At 37.4% G+C, this 12828-nt stretch overlaps 1 protein-coding gene across 4 annotated transcripts in view; it reads left to right on the top strand.

The window, feature by feature from the left end:
• LOC127410350 (NBAS subunit of NRZ tethering complex-like) overlaps positions 1–10730 on the top strand; it is a 288769-nt gene extending 278039 nt beyond the window's left edge. For all 4 annotated transcript variants that reach the window (XM_051645563.1, XM_051645560.1, XM_051645561.1 and 1 more), the window contains one exon: positions 9410–10730. In XM_051645563.1, coding sequence (XP_051501523.1) covers positions 9410–9676 — 267 coding nt within the window. In that variant the 3' untranslated portion in view covers positions 9677–10730. The remainder of the gene's footprint in view (positions 1–9409) is intronic.
• Positions 10731–12828: the final 2098 nt, after the last annotated feature.

Raw genomic sequence — 12828 nt, 5'->3', positions numbered from 1 at the left:
ATAGTGCGCAGTTATATTTCTCAACCCCTCACCCCTCTCCTTCGCTGTTGTCTGTAGTAATAAAATCACTTGCTGTATTCAGGCAGGGCCTTTTGGATGCCGCGACTGCAGAGATCCAGCAGAGTATTGGACCCACTCTCGTCTCCTCCAAAACAGCTTTATGATATAAATTATAAAAGAAAAGCCATGCATGCATCATTTATGAGACAGCAAACACCCTCAGTCATTCCAATTAAACCCGCACTGCAACTGAGAGCCCAAAAAAAAAAAAAAAAAAAACAGAACGAGCTGGAGACCAAAAAAAAAAAAAACACATACATTTTTTAAAGAGCTCTTCCTGTGTTCCACATGTGCATCCAAAGTTATTAATGTACATTTTGTGCATTTGTAAATAGACCATCGTTATGCAGCCTGCTGTTTTATTTGTGCATTTGTGTGCACATGTGTGCCTTTAATCAGTGCATCACATGCAGATGGAGTGCCACTAACAAACATGCAACAGACTTATTCACGAACACACAGACACTTGGATCTATGATCACTCACTGGAGAGCAGGTGGCTTTTTTTTTTTCTGGATCGATGAGTTTACCTTTATCTGGGACTTTATACGATTATGGTCTGAAATATTTATGGCTGTGCGGGTGTTTGCATGTTTCTGAGTACCAATGTGATCAAAGTCGTGTCATTAACCTCACCGCTGGGGCTTTTAAAGGACAATCCCCATAAAAAAAATCAAACCATTTTATATTTAGGTGTTGCCAGCAATTGATGTTTTGGCCCACTGATTGTTGTGAGCAATATATTCAGCCTCAATCAAATAGTGTTTGTTTAGATTGGCAAGTTAATTTTTGACATTTTGAGAAGCAAAGCTACATTTTCTCTATTGCTCTCTCTCATTCTCTAGAGTTGGGTTGAGGTGGCTCATGTCTGATCTCGCCTAGTGCACCATGTGAGTCAGGACCGCCACTGAGGCTTCTTTTAGTTTGCCTAAATTACGACGAAATGCTGAAGTTTTTGTTCTGCTAAGGTGTTCGTTTGGTGATATTTATTCTGTTTGTGCATATCCTTGAAATCCTTGAAGAGCATTTATGATTAGTTCAAATTAATCGTTGGTATGGTTTGGAAATGGCGTTCTTCATTTATTTTGTATTTTTTTCAACAGACTATTTTTAAAACAACACTGCACGTAGTATACACGGAGGATTCATTCACCTCAGGTGCTTTAGTTCGTTGAGGAGGAAAAAGTTAGGCTTCTTCCATTAAATAAATTCGGCTTTACACCTGTTCCAATTGGGAGCTTTACTGTAGATTGATAATCGAAGGAACGGGGCAGCACTGACGTGAGAGGAAGCTCAACCTGAACACCTGTGGAAGATGTCATTACATTCATTACAAAGGCCTTCACTGTTCTCTCCCAGACTGTGTCTCTTATCTAGTACTTTAATAATTGAACACCAAATATTTGAAAAATTATCATCAAAGAACGTTCAAATACCTCCCCCTTTGCCATATCTGAACACACATGCATTCAAACACTCAATCGCATACACCTGTAGCCAATAAAGTCAAAAGTCTCTATAACCAAAGGTCTTTAGAGGTTTGATGCCATCTGCATGTCTTTCATTTTGTTCATTTTTCTCTCTCTGTGCCTGTCTGTCCATCACCCAGAGAGGAATTTCATAGATTTTTTTATATTTCTGATTTTCTCCCTTTCTGACATGCACACTCATTGTCTTGCCAAGAACTGTCTGGCCTGTATTCTATTATCCATCCATCCATCCACCACACAAGTATGCAAAAGTGCAGTAATAATATCCATCTGAAGTGTACGTTTTTGGTTGTAGGTGTGTCATGTTTATCTGTTGTTTTTTTTTTTTTTTTTTTGCAATGATTTCCCTTTATAATGCTATACAAATCAGTCACTGGGCTTTATATACAGTATATACACTTACTGAGCACTTTATTAGGTACACCTGTACACCTACTTGTTCGTGCAATTATCTAATCAGCCAGTCATGTGGCAGTAGTGCAATGCATAAAATCATGCAGAAATGGGTCAGGAGCTTCAGTTAATGTTCACATCAAACATCAGAATGTGATTCAGTGATTTCGACCATGGCATGATTGTTGGTGCCAGATGGGCTGGTTTGAGTATTTCTGTAACTGCTGATCTCCTGGGATTTTCATGCACAACAGTCTCTAGAGTTTACTCAGAATGGTGTCAAAAACAAAAAACATCCAGTGAGCGGCAGTTCTGCGGACAGAAACGCCTTGTTGATGACAGAGGTCAATGGAGAATGGCCAGACTGGTTCGAGCTGACGGAAAGGCTAGGGTAACTTGGATAACCCCTCTGTAGAATTGTAGTGAGCAGAATATCATCTCAGAATGCACAACACGTCGAACCTTCAGGTGGATGGGCTACAACAGCAGAAGACCACATTGGGCACTTTATTAGGACCATAGTGTTCCTTATAAAGTGCTCAATGAGTGTATGTAAGTGATAACGTACAGTCAGCCGATCATTATCGCTAAATAAACCCCAACAGGGTGATGAGGATCTTGTATCATCCTGAAGGGGTTTTTTTTGTGATAATAACCGGCTGATTGTACATTATTTCACTTATTACACATCTACTTACCAAGAATTTCATAAATAGACATCAGATATTGTTTTGAATTTTAATTATTTTCTTATGTGAGAAGAAAGAGTGTGCAGAGTGCTACAAGAGGAATAAAACTAGCACTGTGTAGAAGATTGGTTTGAAGGGAGTATGGTCAAATATTCAGTTTAGCGGTAATTTTACAATAATATCTGAATGCAGAATGCTACCATTGGCCAATCAGAGTCAAGTATTCCAGAGAGCTGTGCAATAAATATATATGCTGCTATATAAGTTAATGCAATTTGCATGTACAGTTGAAGTCAGAGGATTTACATACACCATCAAATACATTTAAACTCAGTTTTTCACAATTCCTGACATTTAATCGTAGAAAACATTCCCTGTCTTAGGTCAGTTAGGATCTTTATTTTAAGAATGTGAAATGTCTGAATAATAGTAGAGAGAATTATTTATTTCAGCTTTTATTTCTTTCATCACATTCCCAGTAGGTCAGAAGTTTACATACATAGTATTTGGTAGCAATGCCTTTAAATTGTTTAAATTGGGTCAAACGTTTTGGGTAGCCTTCCACAAGCTTCTCACAATAAGTTGCTGGAATTTTGGCCCATTCCTCCAGACAGAACTGGTGTAACTGAGTCAGGTTTGTAGGCCTCCTCGTTTGCACACGCTTTTTCAGTTCTGCCCACAAATGTTCTATCAGATTGAGGTCAGGGCTTTGTGATGGCCACACCAATACCTTGACTTTGTTGTCCTTACGCCATTTTAAGAGATTTAACTTCCTGGCTGATGTCTTGAGATGTTGCTTCAATATATCCACATCATTTTCCTTCCGCATGATGCCATCTATTTTGTGAAGTGTACCAGTCCCTTCTGCAGCAAAGCACCCCTACAACATGATGCAGCCACACCCCCATGCTTCATGGTTGGGATGGTGTTCTTCAGCTTGCAAGCCTCACCCTTTTTCCTCCAAACATAACGATGGTTATTATGGCCAAACAGTTACATTTTTGTTTCATCAGATCAAAGGACATTTCTCGAAAAAGTAAGATCTTTGTCCCTATGTGCACTTGAAAACTGTAGTCTGGCTTTTTTATGCGGTTTTGGAGCAGTGGCTTCTTCCTTGCTGAGCAGCCTTTCAGGTTATGTCGATATAGGACTCGTTTTACTGTGGATATAGATACTTGTCTACCTGTTTCCTCCAGCATCTTCACAAGGTACTTTGCTGTTATTCTGGGATTGATTTGCACTTTTCGCACCAAACTACGTTCATCTCTAGGAAACAGAATGCGTCTCCTTCCTGAGCAGTATGATGGCTGCGTGGTCACATGGTGTTTATACTTGCGTACTATTGTTTGTACAGATGAACAAGGTACCTTCAGGTGTTTGGAAATTGCTCCCAATGATGAACCAGAATTGTGGAGGTCCACAATTGTTTTTCTGTGTTCTTGACTGATTTCTTTTGATTTTCCCATGATTTGAAGAAAAGAGGCACTGAGTTTGAACGTAGGCCTTAAAATGCATCCACAGGTACACCTCCAATTCAGTACACCTCCTATCAAAAGCTAATTGTCTAAAGGCTTGACATCATTTTCTAGAATTTTCCAAGCTGCTTAAAGGCACAGTTAACTTGTATGTATGTAAACTTCTGACCCACTGGAATTGTGATACAGTCAATTAGAAGTGAAACAATCTGTCTGTAAACAATTGTTGAAAAAAGTACTTGTGTCATGCACAAAGTAGATGTCCTAAACGACTTGCCAAAACTATAGTTTGCTAATATGAAATTTGTGGAGTGGTTAAAAAATGAGTTTAGAGACCTAAGTGTATGTAAACTTCTGACTTCAACTGTATTATCTTGCTCTCATTTTTTTGTTCTGCCTGTAATGTTCAATCAGGACAACAAGGGATTGCACTTTTATCTGTTGGAATAAGGTGACAAGTAAAATGTCTTAACAGCACATTACTGCTCACTCATGTTCACATCTTCATCCCTTCAAATGAAGAAAAAGTTAAATGATTGTTCAAGAGAGACATCATTTTTATCATCAGCATACATTTGAAACATTATAGTCCTTCACCATCTCTCATTTGCTCTCTCTCTCTCTCTCTCTCTACCATGTTGTTTTTTTCCTTTCTCTTTGTGTCTCTCCCTCTTTATGAAGTGGTTTCTACAGCTGGCCAATCTTTCTTCACAGTTCAACGCTCTACATTTTTGCTCTGACTGACTTCATGCTCTGCTCTCCTCCCTCTCTATCATCCTTTTTTCCATCCATCCTCCTCTATCGATTTTTTTCACACAATCTTTCAGTCTGTTTTTCACTCTCGACCTTTTGGCTCCATCTATTCTTTTTCTAACGGCTCTCCACAGACTGCTCAGCCGGAAAGAGAAAATAAGATTGAAAAACATGATGAGGGTTCAGGGGAGGAAAATTCATCCTCACATATGTCAAAAAATATGAATAGTGAGAGTCAAAATGTATAGTTTTATGACATTAAAATTCGGAGATGTAGATGATTGTTCAGAAGAATGTTCTTGTTATTTTGCGTGGTCTCAACACTTTCCAATCGCATGGTGAAAGCTGGGTAAAATAAAGTAATCAGCCATGAGTTACAGTGATTTTACCATGGGTAAGGGGCTGTTCGCACCATGTGTATTTTTACATCCATCTGTGCTGTTTTTTAATTGTTTTTATGTAAACATAAGCTGGATGGACGTCTTTGACTGCTGTACTGTGTTTTGCTTTTACCATAGCTGAAAATTCTGTCAAAGTTTACTCACCCTGATGTTGCTCCAAACCCATATGACTTTTCTTCTGTGGAACACAAAAAAGATGTTCTTCTGATGCTTTCATTTTTTCCTTACAATGAAAGTCAATGGTGACTGAGGCTAGCATTATACCTAACATTTGTGTTCCATGGAAGAAACTAAGTCATACGGGATTTTGGACAACATGAGGGTGAGCAAATGATGACAGAATTTTCATTTTTGAGTTAACTGACCCAAGTTAGGACAGTCATATAGAACTGTGGGAAAGAGTCAAAGGTAATCATCCATGCTGGTTTGGATGTAATATCACACCCTTAGTGGTTAAAATGAGTTTTAAACCTCTGTCCACTGTAGTAGACACATGCATCAAAGGGTTAATCATCAAAGTGGACTGGTTTCTAAGAATCAGTCGCATACACTTACACACACAGATGATAACAAGATGTGAATTGATGAATGTTCCTGAGATCATTGATATCACACATAATTGCAGTGTCAGTATCGCTCGGAGAGCTTCGATTACCTTCTCTCTCCAATTTTCTCTCTCAATTACTCTGTTTTTCACTCTCAATTGCACGCATAAATGTCTGTATAGAGGAAGAAAAAGAACAAAATATGTAATGTTGGCAGCATTTAAAGACATCAGAATTAAACGTGTTTGTGTGTACTATAGGAGGGAGGAAAAAACGATAATTCGGAATATTGCAATATTTTACCTCACAGTACTGTATCGATATTCTAATGCCAATAATATTTTTTTTGTTACATTTATATCAGAAATCAAATTAATATTTTGGTGCAATAAAAGAGCAAGCGTGAGAGAAGACGAAACATACTGCAGCAATTAGGTCAACAAACACCAGAATGCAAAAAAGTCTGTACCGTGCTTCATTTGTAATTATGTGTTAACAGATTCTTAATACAGCTATACAAGGGTTTTCATGTAATGATAAACATGCTGAAATCAAGGTACACTATTCCCTCACATAATCATTTTTTTTTTCTGACATGAATTGTCTTCGCACTACACTACTTCTATGGCTCAACAATGAAATAGAGGAATTTCTTCATTAATCAGAATCAGAATGAGCTTTATTGCCATGTGTGCTTACACATAAAAGGAATTTTTCTTGGTGAGAGGAGCTTCCAGTGCACAACAATACAATACAGCATAATAATAACAAATAATTAAAAAATAAATATAAATAGAATAAAATAAAAAAAAAATTGAAGAAACTAAAGTATATATAGAATATACAATAAGACAATAAATATACACATATATACACTTGACTGAAATGTTTCTCATGATCTTAAAAATCTTTTGATCTGAAGGCGTATGCTTAAATGTTTGAAATTAGTTTTGTAGACAAAAATATAATTGTGCCAACATATTAATTTATTTCATTATAAAACTAAAATTGTATTTAAAAAAAATAATAATAATAATAAAGAGAAGCAGCCAATAAGTGCCCAACATAGATGGGAACTCCTTCAATACTGTTTAAAAAGCATCCCAGGGTGATACAGTACCTCAAGAAATTGGTTGAGAAAATGTCAAGAGAACATGTCTGCAAATTCAAGGCAAAAGGTGACTACTTTGAAGTTGCTAAAATATAACACAGTTTTGATTTATTTTGGATTTTGTTTAGTCACAACATAATTCCCATAGTTCCATTTATGTTATTCCATAATTTTGATGACTTTACTATTATTCTAAAATGTGAAGAATTTTTTTTTTTTAATAAAGAATAAGTGTTTCAAAACTTTTGACCGGTAGTGTATACACATATACACACACACATACACACATACATGTATATATACATACATACACATACGTAGTGTAAATTTAATACAAATCTGTTATATACAGTGCAAGGGAATGTAATGGCAGAAGAGGTAGGATGTGTTGGATGAATATAAAAAGACTAAACAGTGAATTGCACATAATTATTGCTCAATGGGGCAGTTTTAACTGTTCATGAGATGGATAGCCTGAGGGGAAGAAACTGTTCCTGTGCCTGACGGTTCTGTTGCTCAGAGCTCTGAAGCATCGGCCAGAAGGCAACAGTTCAAAAAGGTAGTGGGCAGGGTGAGTGGGGTCCAGAGTGATTTTTCCAGCCTTTTTCCTCACTCTGGAAGTGTACTGTTCTTGAAGGGAAGGGCAGGGGGCAACTAATAATCCTCTCAGCAGTCTGAACTGTCCTTTGTAGTCTTCTGATATCTGATTTCATAGCTGAACCAAACCAGACAGTTAATGAAGTGCAGAGGACAGACTCAAAGACTGCTGAGTAGAACTGTATCAGCAGCGCCTATGGCAGGTTGAACTTCGTCAACTGGTGAAGGAAGTACAACTTCTGCTGGGCCTTTTTCACAATGGAGTGAATGTGGGTCTCCCACCTCAGGTCCTGAGAGATGGTAGTGCCCAGGAACACTACAGTGTTTACTGCAGGCTTTGCAGATTTTAGATTCTGTCCGAGTATTGTTGTTCCGTGTCTGTGATTCGATCAGCCAGCTGTTGCAGCGCGGCGCTCACACACGCGTGTGGCGGGATATAAGCACTCACCAGAATAAACTAGGAAAACTCACATGGTGAGTAATGTCTGTTTTAATATCCTTTCTGTTTTTTACAGTCAGCTGTAAAACAAAAACAACAAAAAAGACACCTTTAATTCCAACCACACAAAGCACTGATGATGTAAAGAAGCCATACGACTCCACTCTGGTTAAAATGCGCTCAATCGAAACACTTCTGTGAGATTCGCGCTGAACAGCTGCTATTCTTAAAGAGACAATACCTTTTAAGCATGTGTTCTACATTTCAGTGTACATACTTGTAAATAGTACAAATTGTGTGTGTAAACAATAAACATGTAACAAAATATTATATATTCCATTTCAATTTCAATACCATTTTTATTGCTGGGATACATGGAATTTATACAATTTTAAAAAGCTCAAATGTGACAAATGATGAGAAATGAATGTAAAAAGAAATTTTGAAAACATTTATATTTTCGTAATGTACTTCCAAGTTAGAAGGTCCATAATTAACAGCATTGTCTGAGAGAGAATTTCTTTCATATGTAAGCAAAATGGACATTATAGCTGAAATATACCCAAATAAATCAGAATCGAATCGAATCAAAATTGGAATAGAACCAAATCGGGAGCTTGTGAATCAGAATCCAATCGATAAATCTGTATCAATGCCCAGCATTAAAGTTGACAATGCTAAATACAGGTTTAAATGGAGTCCAAAACTTTTTGTGATCAAATCACTCAAACCAGATTCGAAACTAGTCAAAAACAAATGGTTAAATGTTACCGGTTACGTGCAACTTTAATTGAAAGTAACCAGTTCAACATTTTGGAAAACTGCATGCATATATATGCACAAGACTTCACAGAACATCTTCAGTATGCCTATTATCAACATGTAGTGACACAGATCACGTGAAGCATACCTGAAGTTCAGTTAATACAGGTATTCAACTAAAATAATGATCATTCCTCCCAAATGTTGTGTTTGTGCTGATATAAGTATATCTGGCAGCAACACAGTTTTTAAATCTTTTTCCACTTTAAAACATGACGTAAGTAAGTGATGTATCTAGTCATGATTTTAGAGACCCTTGCCTCGAAATCCAATCACAATTGGCCACTGGAGACACGTTTTAGAACACACATTACTACCTTGTGATCGAATCTCCCAAGACAAATACCAGGTGTAAACAGGACCATATGGGTGTTATTACATGTAATAACTGCTTTACAACAATTACTTGTTTATATAAGTTCATGAAATGCAATATACTGTGGTGTGTGTGAGTGAAGTGGGAGGTTTAGCTCACACAGATTGTTTGTCGCACTGGAGTGTTTATTGAAATTGATTTTTTTTTTTTCTTTTTTTTTTTTTTAATTGATTCTTCCCTCTCATGGCTCGTTTCTCTCTTCTTTTGCTCCACCACCCCTTTCTCTCTCTCTCTCTCTCTCTCTCACACACTCTTTAGGTGACCGAGGATGTGTGTGACTCTGAGCTCCTCACCCTGTTGTTGAATGCTGGGATGTTGATCAGCTGTGTGGACACAGCCCTTTTCTCTCTGCTGGTCTCTCACATGCAGGCTCAGGGGGACTGGGATGTGGAGAAAGCCGCCCAAGAGCTCCACCAGGCCGGGCACAGTGTACAGGCTGGCTCCTTGCTTCTGTCCTACCGAGGATCTCACCCAGGGCAGTTCACCTTCAACAGTGCCCTCGCTGTCATTAAAAAATGGCTATGAGGTGACCATGGGTACAGACTAATCAATAAAGCAAGGATACTAGTATATTTTAGCTGAATAAAATTGAAATATTAAAAGGGACATTGGCACAAAATACAAATCACAACCATAAGTCATAATAAAAAGGATAGTTCCCCCAAATATGAAAGTTCTGTCATCATTTACTCACACTTATGTCGTTCTAAACCCATATGACTTGCTTTCTTTCATGGAACACAGGAGATGTTTTGAGGGATGTAGTTGTTTGTTTTTTTCCATGCAGTTACAAAGAATTGGGTACAAAAGAGTGACCGCCTATATTCTTAATCTCTTTTTGTGTTCCACTGAAAAAAGTCATATTGGTTTGGAATAACATGAGGGTGAGAAATTGATGACAGAATTTTCATTTCATCACATTGTTTGTACAGGACATTTTCCTGTTGGCAAAAGAGTCAAATCACCTTCTTATTGCACAGAATTTCTCTCTCTGTATCGCTGGCTCTCTTCTGAGTGAAGCTCGTGACATGGGTGTAAATTACTTTGGTTGTTTGGTCATGGTAGCCTGTGCTAATAATCATTACAAGCCCGGATTCAGAATTTAAAACGCTGCATGTGTGCCGACAGAGTGTTTGCACGTGTACGTGTGGCTTCGTGGTTGATTGTTCCACACACAACGTTTTGCTCTTTCCCTTTGTAGGGTTGTTAATTATATTTGAACAAAACAGATTAGGCCTTCAGGTGGTCTCATGCAGCTTGATTGTTTCAACACACAGACACACATAGATGCACTACAACCTGTGTTAGGTAACTGAATTGTATTGTGACTTATATGTGTATTTAGGTAGGTTTATCATCAGTGTTTAATAAATGTATCAGATTTAAAACTTTTGAATGGTGTTCCTTTAACCATCTTTCAAAAAATTTATAATTTATAATGGGTTTTGCTGTAGTGCACACTTGGGCAATGAAGTATTAACAATATATTAAAAAAAATTCTAAAGATGAATGTGAACAAGTAGTTCTAATATCTGAGCACCCATCCATGGTTTAAAATAAATACAGTGGCTGTTTTTAATATATTGTTGTACTTTACTGTTATATATCACCTGAAACGCCTTATGCACGGCAAAGAGAAAATCACATGCTAAAATTGAAATAAGATGAAAATATATAAAATGTGTTTCCACAGAGCCTAGAGCACCACCATTATTATTAAAACAAGCATAACTATTTTTACAAACCACTAACCCTAAGTATTGAACTTTGTTGTGGAATCCATTCTGCATCTTTATGCTACAAACAAAAATACTTATAATTGCACCTCACGTCATTTGAAAAATGCACATCTAAAAACACCTAATACAGTTGCATGAGTAACAAAATTGCAAAAGACTAGGTTGGCAAAATTTTGTTCCTAAAAAAAAATTTGTGTTCTGTGATGTTTGAGCTAAATGTTCTTTATCAGACCTTAAATCAAGTTTTTTGTTTAGGAGTGATGTCTCGTGAAAATTATGTGATTGTGGTAAAAGTTTTGCAAAATGATATTACGTGGTTCATTACACGTATTGTGGCAGTTCCAAGGTGAAATGTCCACTGTGTGGCGCTAAAAGCGAGTTGTGTTTTTCCAAACAGATTTTTTTAGGGTTTTTAAAGGGTTAGTTCACCCAAAATGTAACATTTTATCATCATTTGAAGACTTTCTTTCTTTTTAAAGACTTTTCTTTTTAAATTAATGTCTTCTAAAGTGAAACGATCGCTTTTGGTGTGAAAAAGATTAATATTTAAGTACTTTTTAACTATAAATCATTGCTTCCGGTCAGCACCAGTACGTGCGCGAGGTAATCACCTTGGCATGTTCATGCAAGAACAGATGCACGTGTGCCTGGAAGAGCAGCACTGTTTACAACTTTGAAAGGAGGAGGAACGCTGTACAGAAGCTTCGTATCTGTTTGTTTACTCACAGTGGTGTGGTTGTGTGCTCATCCTGGATGTCTCAACCAAGAGGAAAATGTGAGATTATGTCCGTAACATGCCAACGTGAATACATCACATGAGAGACCGCGTGAACTCCCCTTCTCGTGAATGTGCATTTTGCTGCTGACCAGAATCGATGATTTATAGTTGAAAAGTACTTAAATATTGATCTTTTTTGCACCAAAAGTGATTGTTTTGCTTTAGAAGACATAAATTTAACTAGGGGAGTCGTATGGATGACATTTATGCTGACTGTCTGTGATTTTTGGAGCTTCAAAGGTCGGATCACCAGGCACCAGAAATTTTTTATTTTTGTTGAACTATCCCTTTAAGGTTAATGTTTGTATCTTGTTTACTACTCCCTACCCTAAACCTTAAACCTAACTGATAGTGTTATAAAAAGCAAATGTGAAATGAAAAACACGATTGCTGAAGCAACCATATCATTTTGTTATGCTTCTATGACACTTTTGGCTCACATGTCAAGTGTCCTGCTCTTCGGGACTCTTACTACAGTAATTTGCATCACAAGTGCAACACTGTATCAGCAGTTACCAAGCAATGTGATCGAACTTGAAATTTTTGTTATATATTTTAAACGTTAAAATATTTTGCCTAGCAACCACCCAGAACATCATATCTGTCGCATAGCAGTGGTGGAGCGGTGGTGGCGTTTATTTGTTAAAGCACAGAACTGGTAAGTGGAAGGTTGCAGGTTTGATCCCCACAGCCACCACCATTGTGTTCTTGAGCAATGCACTTAACTCCATGTTGCACCATGGAGATTGTCCCTGTAATTTGTGCACTGTAAGTCGCTTTGGATAAAAGTGTCTGCCAAATGTAGAAATGTAAATTAAATGTAATGTATAGCAATGTCCTGGCAACTAGCATCATTGTAGCGAGTTTCGCCCAGGCAACCATCAGTCACATTCTCTTCAGAAAACTTCATAGAATCTATTCACTCCGAGAGCTCCTGCTTCTGTCCTGTTCTGAATCTGAATTCATCTTTATTTGCAGGCTGTAAATTGAAGTCTCACCCCCAAGAGAGTCTCTGTCATGGGAGAAAAATATAACACATGTCATGATTAGAAAATATATTGTAGCGCAAACACCAGTGAAGACATTATCTCTTCTTATCATGACTCATAATTGCAACTGATGTTGTTCCCGTAATGAATGCCACCGTTTGAGTTATAACA

The sequence above is a fragment of the Myxocyprinus asiaticus genome, chromosome 19 (genome assembly GCF_019703515.2).
Source record: "Myxocyprinus asiaticus isolate MX2 ecotype Aquarium Trade chromosome 19, UBuf_Myxa_2, whole genome shotgun sequence".
Lineage (NCBI taxonomy): Eukaryota > Metazoa > Chordata > Actinopteri > Cypriniformes > Catostomidae > Myxocyprinus > Myxocyprinus asiaticus.
Note: the sequence above shows the minus strand (reverse complement) of the source record. Positions and strands in the feature narration are given on the sequence as shown.